Source organism: Vigna umbellata, chromosome 5 (assembly GCF_029865625.1).
Source record: "Vigna umbellata cultivar VRB3 chromosome 5, Vumbellata_1.0, whole genome shotgun sequence".
In the NCBI taxonomy this organism is placed as follows: Eukaryota; Viridiplantae; Streptophyta; class Magnoliopsida; order Fabales; family Fabaceae; genus Vigna; species Vigna umbellata.
The window spans coordinates 29,643,871-29,664,421 of NC_142169.1; the positions used below are offsets into that span (position 1 = coordinate 29,643,871).

General features: G+C 30.6%; 3 protein-coding genes and 1 non-coding gene across 4 annotated transcripts; 2 read left to right on the forward strand and 2 right to left on the reverse strand.

The window, feature by feature from the left end:
• Positions 1-638: 638 nt before the first annotated feature.
• Positions 639-4,465, forward strand: LOC124829119 (mRNA-decapping enzyme-like protein). The gene is made up of 8 exons (XM_047302584.2): positions 639-954; positions 1,045-1,085; positions 1,181-1,230; positions 1,485-1,626; positions 1,809-1,865; positions 2,359-2,476; positions 2,613-3,056; positions 3,826-4,465. Exons 1-8 carry the CDS (start codon positions 796-798, stop codon positions 3,880-3,882), a joined length of 1,068 nt encoding a protein of 355 aa, XP_047158540.1. The 5' UTR covers positions 639-795; the 3' UTR covers positions 3,883-4,465.
• A 1,178-nt stretch (positions 4,466-5,643) lies between these two features.
• Positions 5,644-6,944, forward strand: LOC124829124 (RNA binding (RRM/RBD/RNP motifs) family protein). Its single transcript, XM_047302589.2, has 4 exons — positions 5,644-5,799; positions 6,267-6,335; positions 6,436-6,542; positions 6,623-6,944. Exons 1-4 carry the CDS (start codon positions 5,697-5,699, stop codon positions 6,728-6,730), a joined length of 387 nt encoding a protein of 128 aa, XP_047158545.1. The 5' UTR covers positions 5,644-5,696; the 3' UTR covers positions 6,731-6,944.
• Positions 6,945-11,832: 4,888 nt separating this feature from the next.
• On the reverse strand, positions 11,833-11,904 carry TRNAK-UUU (transfer RNA lysine (anticodon UUU)). Its single transcript has one exon. It is a non-coding gene; the product is annotated as a tRNA-Lys (tRNA).
• A 4,459-nt stretch (positions 11,905-16,363) lies between these two features.
• LOC124829118 (F-box family protein) lies at positions 16,364-17,766 on the reverse strand. The gene has a single exon (XM_047302583.2). The coding sequence runs from the start codon at positions 17,605-17,607 to the stop codon at positions 16,600-16,602; it is 1,008 nt and encodes a 335-aa protein (XP_047158539.1). The 5' UTR covers positions 17,608-17,766; the 3' UTR covers positions 16,364-16,599.
• Positions 17,767-20,551: the final 2,785 nt, after the last annotated feature.

Genomic DNA, 20,551 nt, shown 5'->3' on the forward strand with positions numbered 1-20,551 from the left:
TAAATGAAGAACACATGCAAGCTGCATGTATCAGAAAACGCAGAACTTCAAAGAATGAGTGATTTTAACTTACCAACTTCACACAGCAGTTGGATTGATGGAAAGAAAACTCTTGTCACCAAGAAAGAACTCAGACACAGCCTAGATGATGATCAATGAGAAGAAAATGAGAATTTTGTAGAGAGAAGAAGAAAAATTGTAGAGAGAAGGAGGAGAAATTCAGAATTTTGGAGAGAAGAGATGCATGCAAAAGTGACTCAACCTTTAAAAATTTTGCTTATATATTGCCGTCAAAAATCGATCGGCTAACCAGTTGTTCACATCTATCTTCCACTTTCTGAATTTTCTAAATTCTTTCACCTACATGTGACTTCACTCATAATTGAATTTAATGGTTATGACATAAACAAAATAAAACTTACTAATTTTTTTATGAGAATTAAAAGTTAATTATATTTCTTGATTTTTTACATAAAAAATATATATATTAAGAACAAATAAAAGATAGTATAGTAAAAGTAATATTGTTTTTTAATTCTTTAACTTGTGTGTTAACTAAACTTGTAGTGTACTGGAGAGTGGTTGTCGACCATATATTTGTTAAATAATTTAGGATTAAAATAAAGCAACAGCATTTGTATATTTTGATTTGGGTGGGAGTAGATTAAACTGCGAACATTGTTCTTTGCTTGGAGTGAGTGCGAGTCAATTATTCATTTCTTCTCTTTTCTCTGCAAGAAACGGCGAAACGAGTGAAGAGAAAATCCCGAGTTGGAGGTTTTGAGCGAAACTCAAATGTCTCAGACCAAGAAATTGACGCCGAATCTGGATCAGCAGAGCACGAAGGTGCTGAATCTAACGGTGCTCCAGCGAATCGATCCATTCATCGACGAGATTCTCTTCACCGCCGCTCATGTCTCCTTCTACGACTTCAACATCGAAACCAACCAGTGGGTTCGTTCTTCTCTTCTCTTCTATTCTCTTCTTTTTTTTCACTTCTTCACACTTTCTTTTCTCATCTATTTCACTCATTCACCACTGTAGAGTCGCAAGGATGTCGAAGGATCTCTCTTCGTTGTCAAGAGGTGAGTTCATCCACAATCTTCTCTCGCTATTCTTTGTATGCATTGATGCATGCATATCCACCAAAATCGTTCATCATTTTCTTTTTCTGATTCAGGAATTCACAGCCACGGTTTCAGTTTATCGTAATGAATCGACGAAGTACAGGTTCTGTTTTGTTTGAAAACCTTATTATTATTATTGTTGTTGTTGTTATCACTATGACTATTATTTGGGAAAATAGTTTGACTAGAAGAACCAAGAAAGGTTTAGGGGTTAGATTCAAGTGAGCTAATTATTGCTGTAAATAACGGATGCTGTTTTTGGTAATGCGAAATTTATTTTTGCCTCATTTATGAATCTTTGGTATGTATTACCTATTCAACAACTTTCTCTCTTAATTTTGTCCTGGGTCCGGACAGATAACCTTGTGGAGAATCTATTGGATTTTGAGTATGAACTTAAAAGCCCGTACCTATTATATCGGAATGCTGCTCAAGAAGTTAATGGTATATGGTTTTATAATCCAGACGAATGCGAGGAAGTTGCAAATCTTTTTAACAGGTTACTTGAGTGGGTTTTTTTTTTTCTTTAGTTATTTACAGTTACAACTTACAGGGTGCTAATTTCAACCAATTTGGCATAAACTGTGAGGGTCTTTGGGTTGTGTATTTATATTTTTCTGCTTAGCAATGCATGAAATTGGGTGCAGATAATCTTACTTATTTTCCAAATTCAATTTACAGGATACTTAATTTGTACCCAAAGGCACCTCCAACTACCACAACGCCTGCTAACAGAAGGTAAGCATTTTTTTGTAAATTTTACAAAATATGAAGTTGTTTCAATTGCATAGTTATCAACAGGCATGCTTTAACGGTAGAGTGACCAAGCCTCTGGACACTAGGAATTTCAAATTGTGGACCACTTTTACATTTGCAGAAGCCTAGTGTCCCCCAAAAAATGTATTTATATGTAGCACAGATTATTTAGCGAGTTGTCATCCAACTATGTTGAGTTTGGGGTCGATTGCTCTGCACCACTATGTTGTGCTACTTACATGTGTGAAATTCCAAACAGCATCAACTTTAACATATTATTTGTGAAGAAGTTTTTTATTCAAAATGAAAAATTACTTTAATAAAGTACTTCTGCTTGGTTTTTCTTGTCCAACGAATGTGCTTGCTCAAAATTCAAAATGTATTTATTTATTTCCCCCACTTAGTGATCTCTACTGTTGGATTTATGAGTAATAAATGTTGCACGTCTAATGGCTGATGTTTTTATATATGACAGTGAGTTTGAGGAACATCAGCCAGTGTCAGTGATATCAGGAAGCCCTCTAGAATCGTCTTCAGCTGCTGCTTCTGCAATTGATGCTGTTGAAGATGCTGTATTTTCAAACTTTTGCAGCGTATGTGATGTTGTCACATTTCTATTTTCTATGTTTTTTGGTTAATAATTCTGCAATTTCTATTTTTTTAAGTTTCACTTTTTATTATAAGATGATATCTGTGGCTTAAGAATTTTTTTTAATTCAATTGTTGCAGACATTGAAGGCTACTAGAAATTATGCTTCCGTTATCGGAAATGATAGACAGCATTCTACTTCTTCTGCTCCTAGTAGTTTATTTTCTCCTGCACCTACTGTGCAAATACCTGCTTCTCATTCAACTTCATCTATATCAGGCTTACCTGTTGACTCTCTTGAAACAGTCAAGAATGGCAATCAAGCCATTAATCTCGTTAAGCCTTCTACTTTTTTCACATCCACTTCATCATCACTGTTAGTTCCACCTATTTCTTCATCTGTGCTGCCTAGTTCAGTTGGTAATCATTCCCTGAAAATGCCACGACCATATGGCACACCAGTACTTCAACCCTTCCCGCCCCCTATTCCTCCTCTCTCTCTTACCCCCATTTCAAGCTCCAGTCCAAATAGACCTGTAATTGGAAGGGATAGCGTTCGCAGTGCACTTTTATCATTGGTTCAGGTACTTCACAATTTTGCAGCTTTGTTTAGTTCCCTTGTGTTTCTTGACCATTATTAATTTAGTTGTATTTTTAAATTGTTATTAAATTCTTTTATTTTGGGGTGGGTGTGTGCCTTAAAATAAGAGGGAAATAACGACTACTAGTGTCCTCAATATCATTAGGGTGTTTAACAAATGATTATATGAGTTATTCCGCAGTACAGAAAGTCCAGTTTGAGCCATAGTCATTGTTAAAGGGTTTCCAGTTGCTTCAAGAGAGAAGTCTGAATTATTTTATTTTATGATTTCGTCTGGGCACTTCTTAAGAGCCCGAATTTTATTCAGACATAAAAGCAGACCAAACGTATCATAAACCATATTATGTGGAAAATATTGTTGTTAATTTAATGACTATTTAGCTTACTATTAGACTGGAAGTGCTCTAATCCTAATTATTAAGATTTTTGTTTTCATATAACAAAATTCCAGAGAAGCAATTTTTTGAAAAAAATGCGTATAGTTGAAGAAAGGCGATAAGGTTTTTATAAGCCTGATATAGGAACAGACCTCTACTGTTACTAACTAGTATAAACACAAGATTTTTAGTAAGCAATCTTAGATTTTCATGTTTTTATTACTTTTTTCTGTGTATGACTTCAGTATAATTTGAATCTCTAGTCTGCAAAAGAATTGGAGTAACCAAATTGTTTTGACGCTTGTTATATTCTGACTCCTCTTCCTTGTTAACTTTTTATATAGTTTCTCTACTAACGGAATTTTCCTGTGTCAGGATGATCAATTCATTGACATGATGTTCCAGGCATTACTGAAGGTGAGTCCTTCATGAGTAGTCAAACTCTTGAAGGTTGGATGGAAAGTGCATATAAAATTAGTTCTGTATATAGTTACACACCCACACGTCTAACAGGAGGTGTAACTTAGTATATAGAGACATCCGTCCCTCTTTAGCTTTAGCCACAACTTTGCATGATACTTCGGTAATGGCCAATTCCACAATATACTAACAAATCATACGGTGCATTAATACACCATATTATCTTCACCACTGAGTTTATGTGTGTATACGTGGACAAGTTATTAGAGAAAATAATGGTTGAATATAGCATGATTTTAATTGCTATGTTGATCTAAAGATTGTTCCACGTTTACACAATTAATTAATGGTGAAAGTAATGTGCATTCTTACACTGTAACTCTGTAGTGTATTGTAGAAATAGCCGTATGTTTCTGCACAATGATAAGTGTTTCCATGTCAGTATCGCCTTATTACCCTTTGTTGTATGTGCTGTGTTTTTAAATTCAGTCATGGTTCTGTCGGACAAGTCCTCTCTCTATGGACTAATCAAGATATATGTACAATACCATGTTTAGCATGCTGTTACATATAAATAAATAAAAATTTATGTCAATTTAGTCCTTAAATAAATAAAATATATATGTCGTATTTTTATATATAATTTCATTTTTTTAGCTTTTAATGTGTTTAATAAGAAGTCATATATAAAGATACGATTTTGTTAATTTCATTTTTTTATGCAGAAGTCGTGTATTAAGATATGACTCGTGATATTTATTTTATTAATTGAGAGGTAACTGTTTTCGAAAACGTGTTAAGTTAGTATCCTTTTTTTTCAACGACTTTCCTAATTTCAACGTGACACAATAATTATGTTCATGAAAGGAAAAAGAAAAAACCTCATTATTAACAATAATTACACCCATTTTTTGTGCCCTGTAAAGAATTATAAGATAAAATCTCTTCTTCCTTTGTGTTATGGTAATTGCCTTTCTTTCACCGTTAATTTTTGGGTTGAACAATTGAAGATAATTGTACCTCATCAATTCTTAAATGTAACTTTGTTTTTAAATAGAAGCATAAGACAAGTTTCAAATACAGTCATAGGTCACAAAATGAATCAAGGTTACACTTCCAACTAACCCTGACCAACAGTACATAAAACACAAAGAAATAATTTAGTAACAGAAGAGAACTACATTAGGGCAATTCTAAAATTGGTTCAAAACATTTTCAAATGTCATATCTCTTTCCAACACTAAGAAATTTTCACATTGGTATATAAATACAATATCCTAACTCCTAGTCCCACAAGCATGAGAAGAAATACACCATAATTGTAATCCTGAAATGTTACTCATTGTGAGATTTTGATTTCCCTTGCACGATAAGGGTGAATGATAGTGAGACATTACTTTAGCATAGTAACCTAAGAAGGATGAATTCAAAGGATTTTAGCAAAAAATTTGTCTGACATTTGAATATCTGAATTTGAGTCTTCATACATGATAGTATTAAATATTCCATTTGTCAAATATTTTATTGGTGTAAAATATTCCTGGAATTAACCACTAATCACATTTAATAGAATATCTCTTAATTACATATAGAGTTAAATATTTGAGACTGAATCTTTAGTGGGAGCAATTATCCACATATAAAAATATCGAAGATATTGAACGAGGCTAATGCTAGTAAAGCTAGGAGGTGGGCCTGAAGCAGCCTAAGCCCACCAATGAGTTGGGCTTCTGCTGTGTGTTGAGCCCGTTTACTCTGTGAATGTGCCATGCATCAAAAACTCTTCGTTTCCCTTATTCCCTGTCTGCAACATCGAATTGAATTCCATGGCGGCTGTGAGAAAAATAATTCAGGCCAATAAAAATAAAAATTTGTCGCCATCTCTTTTTTCTTTTCGCCGAGGAATTGCTTACAAGCTTTTTGTTGGAGGTATGCACTCTCCTTTTCTTTTCAGCCGAAGAAATCACCGTATGCTTTGTTACTCTTCATGCCAAAATTAAGGAAATTAATTTTTGCTGTTTAATGTCCTTTGTTTCTATCGATGAATTCCACAGAATAGTTTCGTATTGCTTTTCATTTTCTTCTTGATGTTAACGATAAGCTTCTTGACACTCTCAGCAATAGCAATTAGTTAGAATGTGTTCTCGAACTGAGCATGCCCTAAGGTTAGGTGTTGTGTCTTGCATATCCTTTATGCAAATTAATGGGAAAAATCAGATTTTCCCAATGATTTTATAAGTTATTAATCAACCTGTGAAAAGTATGCATGTGGCTTCTGTTTCAAATTCAGTTTATTATTTTGAATGCTTGAAGTGATTCTGTTTCAAAAAAAAGTTGTTAAAAAAACATTTTACTTATTTATATCCATAGAGCTTGGTTCCTCGGTGTTTTTTCAGGACTGTCCTTCTGCACCACACAGAAAGCACTGTCAGAGGCATTTTCCAACTACGGGCAAGTTCTTGAAGGTATAAACGATGAAATGCACCAACAATGATCCATTCTGTGTCATCTCACTGTATGATTATTCTGGCCTCTGACAATGTTACGGAGTTTCTTATTTTGCAGCCAAAGTTGTAACAGATAGGGTGTCAGACAGATCTAAGGGATTTGGGTTTGTCACCTATGCTTCAGCAGACGAGGCTGAGAATGCCATAGCAGAGATGAAAGGAAAGGTAATGATCAAATTTGGGAGTCTTGAGTTCTTTGTTGACTTGGAACTTAGAAGTAAGGATTGACTGAAACTTTTTTGCAGACATTAAATGGACGTGTTATCTTTGTTGATTATGCAAAACCCAATACCAACAGTAAGGGTGCGATGCCAATTGCTAGAGGACCTCCTGAACCAACACCAGAAACTTGATATTATGTATTCTTGATCGAGAGAGCTGTTGAAAAATGGTATCAATCTTTCTTTCATCAGCTCTTGCAGCAGTGTATATAGAGCCTTTCTTTTACTACAAAGCACTGTTCAGCACAAGTGATAGGATTCTTCAATTATAATAGTACAGTCTTTGAGGATTTTATATGGTTATGAGCAGACAATAACGTAAACAGTCTCGGTGATTTTATCCTTAGTTTAAGTTGAAATGTTATACTTCCTTTAATAGAGAAAAGTAGTGTTTTTAAGATTAAGATCTTAATTAAAAATGATTCACATGAAAGAGCCTTCAAAGAGGTTAAAGTCTCAAAGTCATCATAGGTTTCCGTCAAGTTTGGCTTAAAAGAAATTACAAGAAATACACCAAAGTTTAATTCAGCCTTAAGCATTGGACTCATCTAAGTTAAAGTCGTGATAAGTTAGATCAACATAATTAAAACAATGGGATGGAGGAATTATATATGGTTTAATTTCCATCTTTCTTTCTCACTCATTTTTTTATTAGAATTCAAAATATCTTAATTTGTAGGCTCTTTTGATATTTAAAATTATTATTTTATAAATATTGACATATGTCATGTATGTGTAGATTAATATGATGATTTTTTTCTCGTGATTATTCAACTAATTTGAAATTTGGTTTCCTTTTTCATATTAAAAAATATATTAAAGAAAAAAAACACTGAAAAGTTGTATTTTTTTTTTAAATTGAATGAGTTTACTCACTTAATCCATTATCATGTAGCTGTTAAACTTCCTAATTAGTGAATGGAATTATGTTGGTATATCAAATAGCCAACTTATAATTGATTTGGCTGGATAATTCGATTTGATAGCTCTGTATGTTTAGTAGAAGACTATTTTTTTATCTTTCAACCAATACTACTACTATTAAATATTTAAACTATAATCTTTTTAGTAGGTTTTGTTTTAAATCTATTTAATTAAGGTAATTGAGCATGAATTTGATTTTTATTAGTTATAACATATATTTATTGAAAAGAAAAGTAAGGCTAATATGTAATTAACTCTGAAAAATTAATAAGGATATGGGTCCTGATGATCGGTGTCACTGGTTAAAAATAATTAATAAACATTTAACTTTATAAAGGTTCATATTTAATTATAACATTAAATTAATTTTAATCTTAATAATCATTAATTTAATTTTACTTTACTTATAGAACAAAAATATTCACATGTATTATAACTGATAATTTATTTTATGCAAAAAATAAATAAAAGAGAATAAAATAATATTAATATTGTTGTACAATTTCGCTTATCTTTTAATAGTTTGTCTTTCATTTTAGTATTACTAAAAATTAAAATACAATTAAACATAAAAAAAGCTTAAATTAACTGAGATAACAATAAACAAAGATTCAAAATATAAATAATCTAACATAACAACTATCAAGTAATAAAATGTTAAATATCTAAAATTTTACTAAAAAACAATTAAAATATATTTTGATACTTTATTGAATCAAGAATAATTAATTATACCTTAAATAATAATTAAAAAATAATTAATTGTTTGAGATTTCAACATAAATATGATGAAATAAATTATCATTAATTATATCTTAAATAATGTCCTTATTAGTATTTTTCTAAGGATATTAAATTTATAACAAAAGGAAAGAAAAGGGTGTAAAAATCTCTCTTAAAGTTAATGACATATGAACATTCATTTTTTTTTTATAATAAACATACGCACTAATTATTAAGGTCAAACCTTTAATTTTTTTTTAATCACACGTGTCAACTAAAAATCAAACACTTCCTCAATTTCTTCAAGCATTAACTATGAATTTCAAATAAAACCAATAGAAATAAAGTTTTTGAATCAAATTTATTCTATTATACTATAAACAAAATATATCAATATCTGTTGTATTGAACTAACTATTTAACTATATTTTTAAATACAGGTGTTATTATATGAACTTTTGTAATGATATCTAATAACATTATTGGAAAAAATGTTAAACAGTTAAAAATTTATTTTAGATTAAAGAAAAAACTATTATTGTTTTGAAAGGAATATAGTACTATAGAATGTCGAGTTACAATTGACAGAGGCTTTTTATAGATAGAATAATATAAAAATAAGTATAATTACCTTTAATTTTTAATGCAAATAAGATCAGAACTATAACAATGATAATAACGATGATAAGATATAATATAGATAATGTATCTTCATTAAAATGATAAATTTATAGAACACGCAACACTGCTTCAAACGTTTTAAGGAATTTTTTTCCTCCAAAAACCAAGCGATTTAGGAATCAGAGGTGAAATCGAGACGTTGAATTGAAATTGGAAGGGGATTTGTTTGGAAAATAAAAAGATTGGGAATTAGGGTTTAGTTCATGATGAGATGTGGAAGGGATTTTTGGAGATTAAGGTAGAACGTCACCATCCAAATTCCAATCCACGAAAAGCCACTCCCATTTTTCTCACTCACCATCTTTTTTTCATCTTCTTCTTGAGTTCATTTCTTTGTTTGGGGAAATCAAGAGAGCGAGAGAAGCATGAGCGAGTGGGTGAAGATGAAGGAGTGCGCGAGGGAGATCACAGTTGGGATGGCGGAGAAGACAGTGGAGTTCGGAAAATGTTGCAGAGACATGGTCAAGCAGAGTTTGGTCAATGCAGATTCATTTATTGTAAAAAGCTTAGGGAGAGGTTCCGGTATTGGAAGAAGTGGAGCACGGCTGACGACGGTGAGGCCTCTTGGTTTTAAAGTATAAGAGTCAAAAAAACGAAGAAACTTTTTTATTGAGCATACACAATTAATTTTGAGAAATATCTCATAGACTAATTGATTAAATAATGTATAAATCTTTTAAAAAACAGGATATGAATATATTTTCATTTAATTAATATCACTCTTTTAACCTGTTTGAGTGACAAAATTTCAACAAACTCTTCTTTGACTCAAAGTTAGTATAGTTTTTTCGTTCTTCACTGTATCATTAAAAGTTTTTTCACGTTTGAAAGATATCGATCACAATTTCTTCTTAGTTTGCACGTCCTTACAATCTTCCGCAACTTTCTCATCTACTTGTAGTTGTTCTTTTGGCTTTTTCGCATTTTTAGCTTCGGCTTTAGTAACAGCTCTCCAAGATTTGTCTTTTGGAAAAAGTAACCTTGTTTGTTTTTCATATTGCAAAGTTGCGCATACGGGTGATTTCCCCTTCAATTCAGGCAGTCATTGTACCTGCATGTTGTCTTCAACCTTGTGCACATCAAAATACTCTTTATCAATCAAATTCAAAGCAAAGTTCTTGCCTTTCATCTGAATTCTAAATAATTCTTTATTATCTAAATCTTTAATCATGCATGTTTTATTTTCATATAGAACTTTATAGTCTTTCTCTAGAAGTTGGCCAACACTCAACAAGTTTTGATCAATTTCAGGAACGTATAGAACATGAGTAATTAATTTCAAACCTATGCAACATTTGATCGCGATGTTTCCTTTGCCCTTCACTGCTATTTTTGCTCCGTTTTCAATTCTGACATTTGTGTTGTAGGTTGCATCAAAATCTTTGAATAATTTTTGATCGCAAGTCATGTGATTCGTGCAACCACTATCAATTAGCCAACTTTCTGTTGATCTTACAATAATAAAGCAAGAAACAACAAACAATTCTTTTTCTTCACCTTCTTCGATAAGAGCTTGTACATTCTCTTGTGTTTTTTATGACTTGCAGATTTTCTCCACATGCCCTAATTGTCTACATTTATGACATTTTACATCTGGCCTCCACCAACACTTTGTATGTGGATGATTGTTTTTCTTACAAAAAGGTGGGAAAACATTAGAGGATTTGCTATTATTTTTGTGGTTGAAACTTCCTGGCTTTTTTTTAGCAATTTAGCTATGAAAGCCCCTTCAATATGTCCTTCTTCTCTCATGAGTCTTCTTTGTTCTAGAGCCTGAAGTGCGGTCAAAAGTTCTGCCAAGGTAATAGTAGAAAGATCTTTTGAGTTCTCCAAGGACGCCAATGTGGCTTTATATCTTTCTGGAATTGTTACAAGTATTTTTTGAACAATTCGAAAATGAGTGTCAAGAAGACGTATTTTGTTTGCAATGTCGAGAAGTTTGTCCGCATAATCTTTGATTGTCACATTTGATAGTTTTGTCCATTAAATACAGGTATAGAAACGGTAGTAAATGATGTTTGAGATTCCATCTTATGTGTGGTGGTTATTTTGTGGTTGTAGGTGTTTGTGAGTTATATCACACATCCCATAAGATCATTTTTGCTCTTCATACCAATTGTTGGGTTTTAAAGTATAAAAGACAAAAGAATGAAAGCGAAAGTGGTATTTTTTATTGAACATAAACAATAAATATTTATGTTATTTGAGAAATATCTCCTAAACTAATTAATTAAATAATATATAAAATTTTTCTACAAAATAGGATAGAAATATATTTTTATTTAATTGATTTGACTCTTTCAACCATATAGTCTTTGAGTCACAAAATTCCAACAAGACCTATGTGGATCCTGGCATCGCCGTTGTTGGCCGGAGTAGGTGGCATGCGTGAGGAGGAAGATGCTTCCTAGAGATATTTCCTTGGTGGCCCTAAGTTTGAAGGACAACAATATGGATCATCCCTGCTTTCTGCAACCCCATTTTGTTGCTTTCCTCAAAACTTTGATAAGCAATTTTTGAACAAGTGATTTTTATTTTCTTTTAATTAAATAACACGTGACATATATATATGTATATCATCTTACATGTTTAACATTTACGATATTGAAATGAAAGTTGTTTGTCATTTACGATAAAATTTAACATAATTGAAAATAATGGACTAAAATCAATATCTTTAAAAATAAAGAAATAATAACAGTTATTTATAATATAAATGATAAACATATATTTAACCGTAATAGAATATATAAAAGATGGAAAGTAGTGCTGAAAGGAAAAATAAATGCTAAATATATAAAATAAGTCATCTAACTTAACAACTTCCACAACCACTCACTTATATTTCTAAAACAAAATGTTTGTCAAAAAAATCGTAAAAAGACATTAGAAAAAACAGAAAACTGCGCCGTCTGTGGGGATCGAACCCACGACCACGTGGTTAAAAGCCACGCGCTCTACCACTGAGCTAAGACGGCTTTGACGGTATCATTTTGGGTTTATTTATATTGTTTAAAGATTTTATTTTACAGTCCTATAATTGGTTGGTTGTTGTTGTCCTTTCAATTTCCATCGTTTTAGATTGAGTTTTTCAATATTTTGTTGAAAGGTGCATTTTTTTTCAAACTATCTTATAAAATATGCCATCTTACCAAAATAATAGGTATTCGAAAACGAGAAAAAGTTGCAACACACTCACCCACAAGCAAATTTGAGTGCCTACCTTATGATTTGTACGATGGACAATGCAAACACTGGCAACATATGAAGGGGCATAGCGTAGGCCACTCTTGCAACAATGACAGCTACGATTTGGAACTTTCATGGTAGTTGGGTTCCTTATGGAATTTGCTTATCTTTATTACAATAACCAAAATGCTAGTGAGATGGGAATATAAGTGTTAAATAAGAATATAAATAATTTATTAGTCCTAATTGCAAATATTTTATTATCTTCTTTATCTAGCCTATTCTATATCATTGAAAAAAACAAAAGAGACAGAATAATTCTTCATTAAAATACTGGTGGTTGGAAAGTTGACTTAGTTGAATTTGTTATCTAGCTTGTATTATAATTCATATCTTGTTACTTATTTCATTTATTGAGTATTCGTGAAAAAATATTTATATGTTTTTCTTATATTTGTAGATGTTATGAATATTTACAGATATTTTTATATATATTTTTTTAATTTCAAATAAAATTATTTAAAAAGAAATTCAGATAAAAATAAAATTTAAATCAAATTATTCAATAAAACATTAGTGTAAATAAATTAAGTATTTTGGACACTTGAATTTTTAAAATACTTAAAATAAAATTTATTAATAATTATTAGCAAATAATTATTAATAAAATTCGTATTTATTACAGTATTCGATAATTCGATACTGAATTGTTTTTTTTCATCCTATTTAATCTTGAACGGTATTAATAAGAAATAAAATTGAAGTGTTGATGAAAATATTGACCATAACGTGATATAAGTTATTAATTAGTCTCACATTTCCACACCAATATTGGTCAATTAGTAGTTGATGGTTGAAAAATAATTAGTAATTGATGAATTAAGTTTAGACACGTGTCAGGTTGAATTTATTTGTTTTTTGTGTTTGGATTTTGATAACGTTGTCCAATAGTAAACAAAGAAGGGTTGAGGAGACACTGGTCTTATTGTTGGTTGGATTTCTTTTCTTTTAATCCAATTCTCTGTGCTTTTCATAAACATCACTGTCTTCCATTATATCATGTCTCCTTTTTCAAGAGAAAATCCAATTTAAGGATTTCTTAAGACCAAACGTAACTTTATGATTATACTAATAGAATTAAACGTGGAGTTGCACAATACCTGTAGACATTTTGAGTATTTCTATATTGCTTGTGTGAGAAAAACTATGGTCAAAACTAGAATCAATTGTCTCTGTTGGGATTATACTAATTTAATGAACTAGTAGTCACTATGTTAATAGCACGTTTTTAACGGTAAAATCTCCCGTTCAACTTTTTAAGCTGTTCAACTATATATATGTATATATAGAGAGATATTTATTGTGGTTCTAATAATAAGCTATATAATTTTTCCATCAAACATAATATTATTAAGGATAATTTTAAATGATTCTAATCCTATTATAAGAAATAAATTTTAATTTAGTCTTATGAAATATATTAGAGATATAATATTTGTATCAACTCATATATTATTAATTTATTTTATCTCTAATACGAAATATGAAATCATAAAAATATATTTTTTTACAAAAGTATTTCATAAAATAAATTTTTATAAAGTTTTTCATTTTAAATTGTGTTTGTTTTCGTTAATGTTACTGTTCATGTAGATATGTGAAGATGAATGTGAGAGAATTTGAGTTGTTCGTTTATAATGATTCGAGAGTGAGTGAGTCACAAATTTGAGAGATGAGTGAGATTTTATAATCTTTCGAAATTGTTTAGATTTACATGAGTTGATGAGGAAATTCCGAAATAACCTTGCTACCAGTACCATATCCACGTTGTTGCTGGAATCGATTTCAACGAAGCTTTATTCGATTTCAAGTCATGTTGAAAAGACATAATGCAGCATATTCATTTCCATAAAGAGTATATTCGATTACATTATCCTTCATCAAGTTCCATCATCAATGTATTTGGTTCCAACATGAGTGTATTGGCTTTCATACCTTCTATTCACAAAATATTATATTTTAAAAATAATTATTTCATTTTACTTCGATGCAATTTATATTTTCATTTTAAAAATTAATTATTATTATTTTTCTCTTTATATTAAATTTTACAATTATATTCATTATTAACAATTATCATTTTATATTACTTTCATTACTAAATATAATTTGATAATCTTCAATTTTTACCCATTAAATTATCTTTTATTTGTCACATTAATTAAATTTTACACTAATTTTTATAAATTTTACTTTTAAATCTACTTTCACTCATCTCCAAATTTCTTAAAAAAAAAATAACAATCAACTTATTTTTAAATCTCTTCAAATTCGTTTCGACGTTTTTTATCAAATTTATCCTCCAAAATAAACATAGCCTTGGTAAGGGTACTGAAAAAGTAGTCAAGGTTAAAATAATTAAGGTTAATAATATATGCCGTGAGCATTAGCGTGTAAGGATGGGAATATAAAAGTACTGTTATCTGGAATAAATAAATGATGTCACTGCATTTATTATGATGTGTAAGTAGTAAGTAATGAATGATTATCTTTAAATCTTGAACCAAAAAGTCAAAATACATTAGGGAGTTTGAAAGCCTTAAAATATTGTAACAACATGCTCGCTACATCTAACTCATAACAAACTATGAAAACCATACTGTCCATGGACACAATCTTCATTATCTGTTAATAAAAGAATATTTTTTACCAAGAAATTTGAATTTAAACTACTGAATGAGGTTCATGCTTCATTATGATAGTAAATACTAAGTAATAAATAATTCTCCAAGTGTGAATTGAAAAAGTCAAAGATTGTAATCAGGTGCCACCAAGATCTTATTTGTATGACAATCTAGCAAACTCATATTGTCCGAGGAACACAATTTCGTCACATGTACTAAACAATCTTAAATAAGACATAAACACATATCAATCTGGTCCACGAAACATGGTACAACCTTCCTAACGATAATTTATGTGTATACAATCTTCACATATAAATCTTCATTCCAAGTCCCATGTTCTTATAACTAATTTTTTTAAAGATGATTTCTTGTAATCTAATTATAATTTATTCTTCTTTTATTTATAGATGCATTATCATCCGGTTCCCCATCAGTGAGTGAGATTTACACTGTAATGTTATTATAATTTATTTTCTAAATCTTTAAATATACCATGATTTTAATACTTTTATTTTAAAGGGATATATATTTATGTGTTTATAGTATTATTTATCAACTAAAATTATTATGTATGTAAAAAAAAGGTTATTTAACACAAATAACTATTATTTAATAACTTTTTATAAAAGTAAAATGATTTCTAATAAAAATGAAATTTTGTATTTATAAAAGATAATGTGAAATGAATGTAAAAAATATTTTAGTGTCATGTAAATTTGTCAAAGTCTCAGATAGAAATATTAACCTTAAACCGAGAACTATAATAGATTGGTTTTGGATAATATTTTTTTCAAATTGTTTAATTAGTAACATATGATACTTCAATAACCTTTTGAGGGTATAATAACTTCTCCCACTCGAGCTTACTGGTTGATGAGACTTAAATATAGAAAATGAAATAATCTTGAATGTATAAGTAAATTCATAAGAGCACACAACCTCTAGTACTCAAACGAAAAAGATGACGAGACTAAAACTTTAGAAGGAAAAATCTAATGTATGATTTAGAGGTTTTTGGTTAGAAGGCATATGCTACTACATTAATCCATTATAGGCATACAATTGATTCAAGAGTTAGAAAACGGGTGTTTCTTGGTTTCAAACCAATACAAAAGATTATCTATTGTATGATTTACGAATCAAGAAAATCTTTATTTTTATAAATTTAATCTTTTATGAATATGTTTTTTCTTAGTTTTCAAACAACTACAGTTATTATATTCGTACACATTTGTTTAGTCCTTCTTACTTTCTTTGTAAGAAAAGAACATTTGATATTTTTTATTTTAAGCAATTTTTTCTTTTAGTATATACTTTATCAAATATGCTCAAATTTCCACTGATTAATATTCTTGTTTTTTTTTTCAAATTTCCCAATTTATTGTAATGTGACAAGCAATCTAAGCAAATTTCATTATTTCATAAACATATTAAACAGGTTAAATTAGATTGTCATATTGTAAAAGAAAAACTCCATTTTTTTTACTCTTATTACTAATGTAAAGCATGGCGTTTGTTGGGACATCTACCCCAATGGGTTAGAGGTGCACAATTGTCAATCTGAAAACAAAATATTATTCTTTCTTTCAACCCAAAATGTAGTACACAAATTAACAAACTCTTACGTAGCTATTAGCAGATTGATTACTGCTTAAAATAAACAAAAATCAAGCTAGCATAGGACGTTACATCATGGACGGAGGTACTTGGTTTAGTTAAATTTGTACAATTTAATTTTTCCTGTGTGTTTGTTGTGTCTGTAGATTGCATATTGATGTTGAAACGTATATTACAGTATTATATTCGGAAGAAAAAGAGTGTGGAAATAGCCGCAAAGGACAAAAACGCGAGAGCCACGCAGGCCATGTCCAGCCTTCTTTCGTCTCTCATTTTCCTTTCCTTTCTTTCACTCTTTCGATTCATGAATTCCAAGAATCTATCCTTTTCTCCGGCCACAAAAAATGTTCCCCTTTTACCCTCCAAAGCCCTTTGCAAGATCCCCAAACTATCCCTCCCATTCAGAATCGTTCCATCCATGTCCTCCATCTGCACACACGCTTCCCTCACCTGCATCTCACTCCCACAAGTCACTGTCACGCTGCACAGCACAGCCTCCGATGCCGAACCCCTCTCCCCGCCGCCCACCACCGTCGCGAACCGCACACGCACCTCCCCACTCAGCCAGTGCCGCTCCACGGACACCGCCCTACCGCTCGACACGTTCACCGCGCGCTTCCCCTCGGGATCCACCATTATCCAGCTCAGCCTCAACTCCTCCCGGAGCCTCTCGCACGCTTCCTCGCTTCGCGGATACTCCATCGCCGTCGCCACCGCCTCCTTCGGATCCAGCACGTCAACTCTAAACGGCGAGCACCGGAACCACCCTGACTCCGTCTCCGTCTCCACCACCCGCGAAAGCACCGGCCTCCGCCCGTGGAACAGGTCCACAGCCGTGACAAGCTCCGGCGTACGCTCGATGTTCGCGTGGCGATAAGTGTCCACAGCAGCAAACGAAGGGAAGGAGTCGGAGAAAAAAGAACGAGAGGCGCCTGGGAACGTTGAGATTATATGGCGCACGCGTGGCGTGCTGGTTGACGGCCATGTGGCATGGCAGATGCTCTCCCAGAGCTGCTCATGTTCCGAGAGGGCGTGGAGTTGGGAGCACGTGGTGGCAATTGAAGCCAGCGCAGGTCCGTCGAGGCGCGTGAGGATGTGGGTTTGAATTATGTCGGGATGCACGGCGGAGATGGTGGTGGCACCACCTTCTCGGTGGATGGCGGCGGTTGTGTTATCGGTGCAAGCCATAGTGTCTTTAGTTTGAAGCTATGACTTCTTTGCCACTTACTATATATATAGAGAGAAGTTAAAGTTGGGTGAGACGAGTGAAGGGTCAGACATCCCTTATTTTTCAGTCTTTTACAAGACTACCCTCTTCTCCCACCTTTGACTGACACCACTTTCATCGTTACGAGACTGACTTCACTTATGGCCTATTCAGTATTTTTCAAATTGCCGTCATACACTTAAATATATTCCATCATATAAAAAACATGAACCACGATGTCATATAATATTCTGGACCCTTGCACTCAATTTCTTATGATTTTATTATTTTTCTTTCTGGGTGGATTTGCCTTTTTTATTCGTCGAAATGTAGCCTCATATATAGTAAATACCAAAAGATGCAGATAAAGATAAAAGGTAATGATAATGATGAAGGTAGGTTATGCTTACCATTTCCCTTGTCCACTATCAAACTAAACTTTTAATACACATATAAATAAGTACACTCCTAGCAACATTTACTCCAATTGTTGTAATAAATTAGTTTTGGTCAATTTCCATTCATTTACTGCAGCTAAAATATAAATTAGTTAAAAATTTATTTAGTTTTTTAATATTTAAGGGAATAGTTTACTGACTTGTATCATTACTCTTATATCTTATACAAGTAATATGAATATATATAATTTAAAATATTAATATGTTATTGGTTTTAACTTGGGGAATAATTTGAAATTAACTTGTTCTTACATAATTATTTTTATTTTGTAAAATTGCCGAAATACCAGTGTGATATTTTTGTGAAAGCAGTATGACTTTTTTGTTTAATATTATCTAATGCCATTCATTACGTCATTTTGTTTGGTTGTACATGCATTATTATATGTTCCACACTTCACCTACTATTTCTTGACACATGTTCAGCAATTTATGAATTAAAAAACTCATTATAACTACCAAAATTGATATCTAACTAAACCAATATTGAGGTGACTATATAATTGAATTAGATTACATACAAAAATTTCCAACCAAGTCAGAATGTTACCGAATTAGATAAAATTTGGAAGTGAAATTTTGTGGCATGAAAAAAATATATGATTAAGAATATATAATAAATAATATTACAACTATAAATTTACTGTTGGGTCCCTACATGAAGCCATTGGTTACTACTTTTTTAGTGGCATCTCTGATATTATATCCAAATAAATTATGGAGTCAATCAAAAGATCATGTTGTGCATGAGAGATAAACCAAAGTTAAAAATTCGTAACGCGCAATTATGACATTTTTAGTATTTATTTTTATTGATGTATGAGATAAAATTAATTTATAATAAATAAATAAATAAATAAATAAATAAATATATATATATATATATATATATATATATAAATCAATAAAGTGGATACAAATTTTATCTTAAAAACGGATTTTTAGATTTAAAATTTATTTTTTAATATGATATTGGTTAGAGTTATTCTAATAATATTTGTTGTTTATTTAGCATGTTATTTTACCTGCTATTAAGTCGTTATCTAACAATTTATTAATGTTTAGTCTTACGCTCGAAATGATGTCTATACTTCAATGTGAGAAAGTCAATTTTATAAGGTTGAATTAGGTTTAAAGTTCATTTCTTAACAATCATAATATTAATATACTACTAATTCATTGATTTTATGACATGCGTATGTATTGATTAATTTAATATTTTAATTAATTACCTTATTAAATAATAATTTTATTTTTCAATAACTAAATGTAACAAAATACATAGTCTAAATAGTTTTATATCATATATAAGTAGAAGTTTAAATTAATTAAAATATATTTTTTCTTTTGATATTTTTAAGTTCTTTTTAATGATAAGATTAAATTCTAAAATAGATAATGTCTTTAGATTGATAATGATTAATTCTAACTATATTATTTTAAGGGACAGGATGTTGAAGCATTGACACTGTCAATAAAAATAAAAAGAAAAGTGATTTTTCAGTTCGATTAATTCATTTAGAAGCTGAGATAAGAAACATTTTGAATTGAGTTTTAAATTAAAAAATATTTCAAATGAAACAATTAGCCTAACTATATTGTTTTTAAGAAATAGTTATAAACTATTATAATATATTTTGTTAATCAAGTATTTTTTTTTACTAACGATTTGTGATTTTAAAATATATAATTAGTTACTTATAACATCCATGTTATGTAAAAACTATTGTAATTAATGGCCTGACACTTTATTTCTATATTATTATTTTTTTTGGCACGAGGCACACGGTTGTTGGGTACCGTATCCTTCGGATGATTATAATAACGCGGAAGTATTATACTTTTATTATTTAGCTTAAATGCAATCTAGTTGAGTGTTTTTATATTTGCATGATCTTTCAATATCATCTTTTTATGTCAGAAAACTTGGTTCCAAAATTTTATATATATTATTTACTTATTTATTATTAACCCCACATCTATATAGTAACGGAATCATCAATATTTTAGTGAATTAAATACTCCAGGGCTAAATAATTAATTCTGCGAGGAATGCATTTGACATACCAGCACGGTAAACAAACTGGTTGGAGTTTTTGCACCTACCTTCAATTGTTTTATAAAAATATATTATTTTGTACGAGTATATGTTAAAAAATAAATAACTTTTTTGTCTATATGCTATTTTGGAGATGAATAGTTTATAAAGGGTTAAAACTCTGGTTCGTTCTCGTATTTGATCTAAAATATTAATTTGATTATTAAATTTTAAGTAATTTCAAGTTTTATTTTCTTAAATGTATAATATATAGGTCTGATTTAAATGGTTAACGATGATGCAGAATAAATATAATTATATGATTTCTTTTATTACATGAAATGTAATTATACTTGTTTACAAAATTTTGTCAGATATTTCAAAATATTGTAAAAAGAAGCACGAAAAGATATTTTAAACAAAAATTGA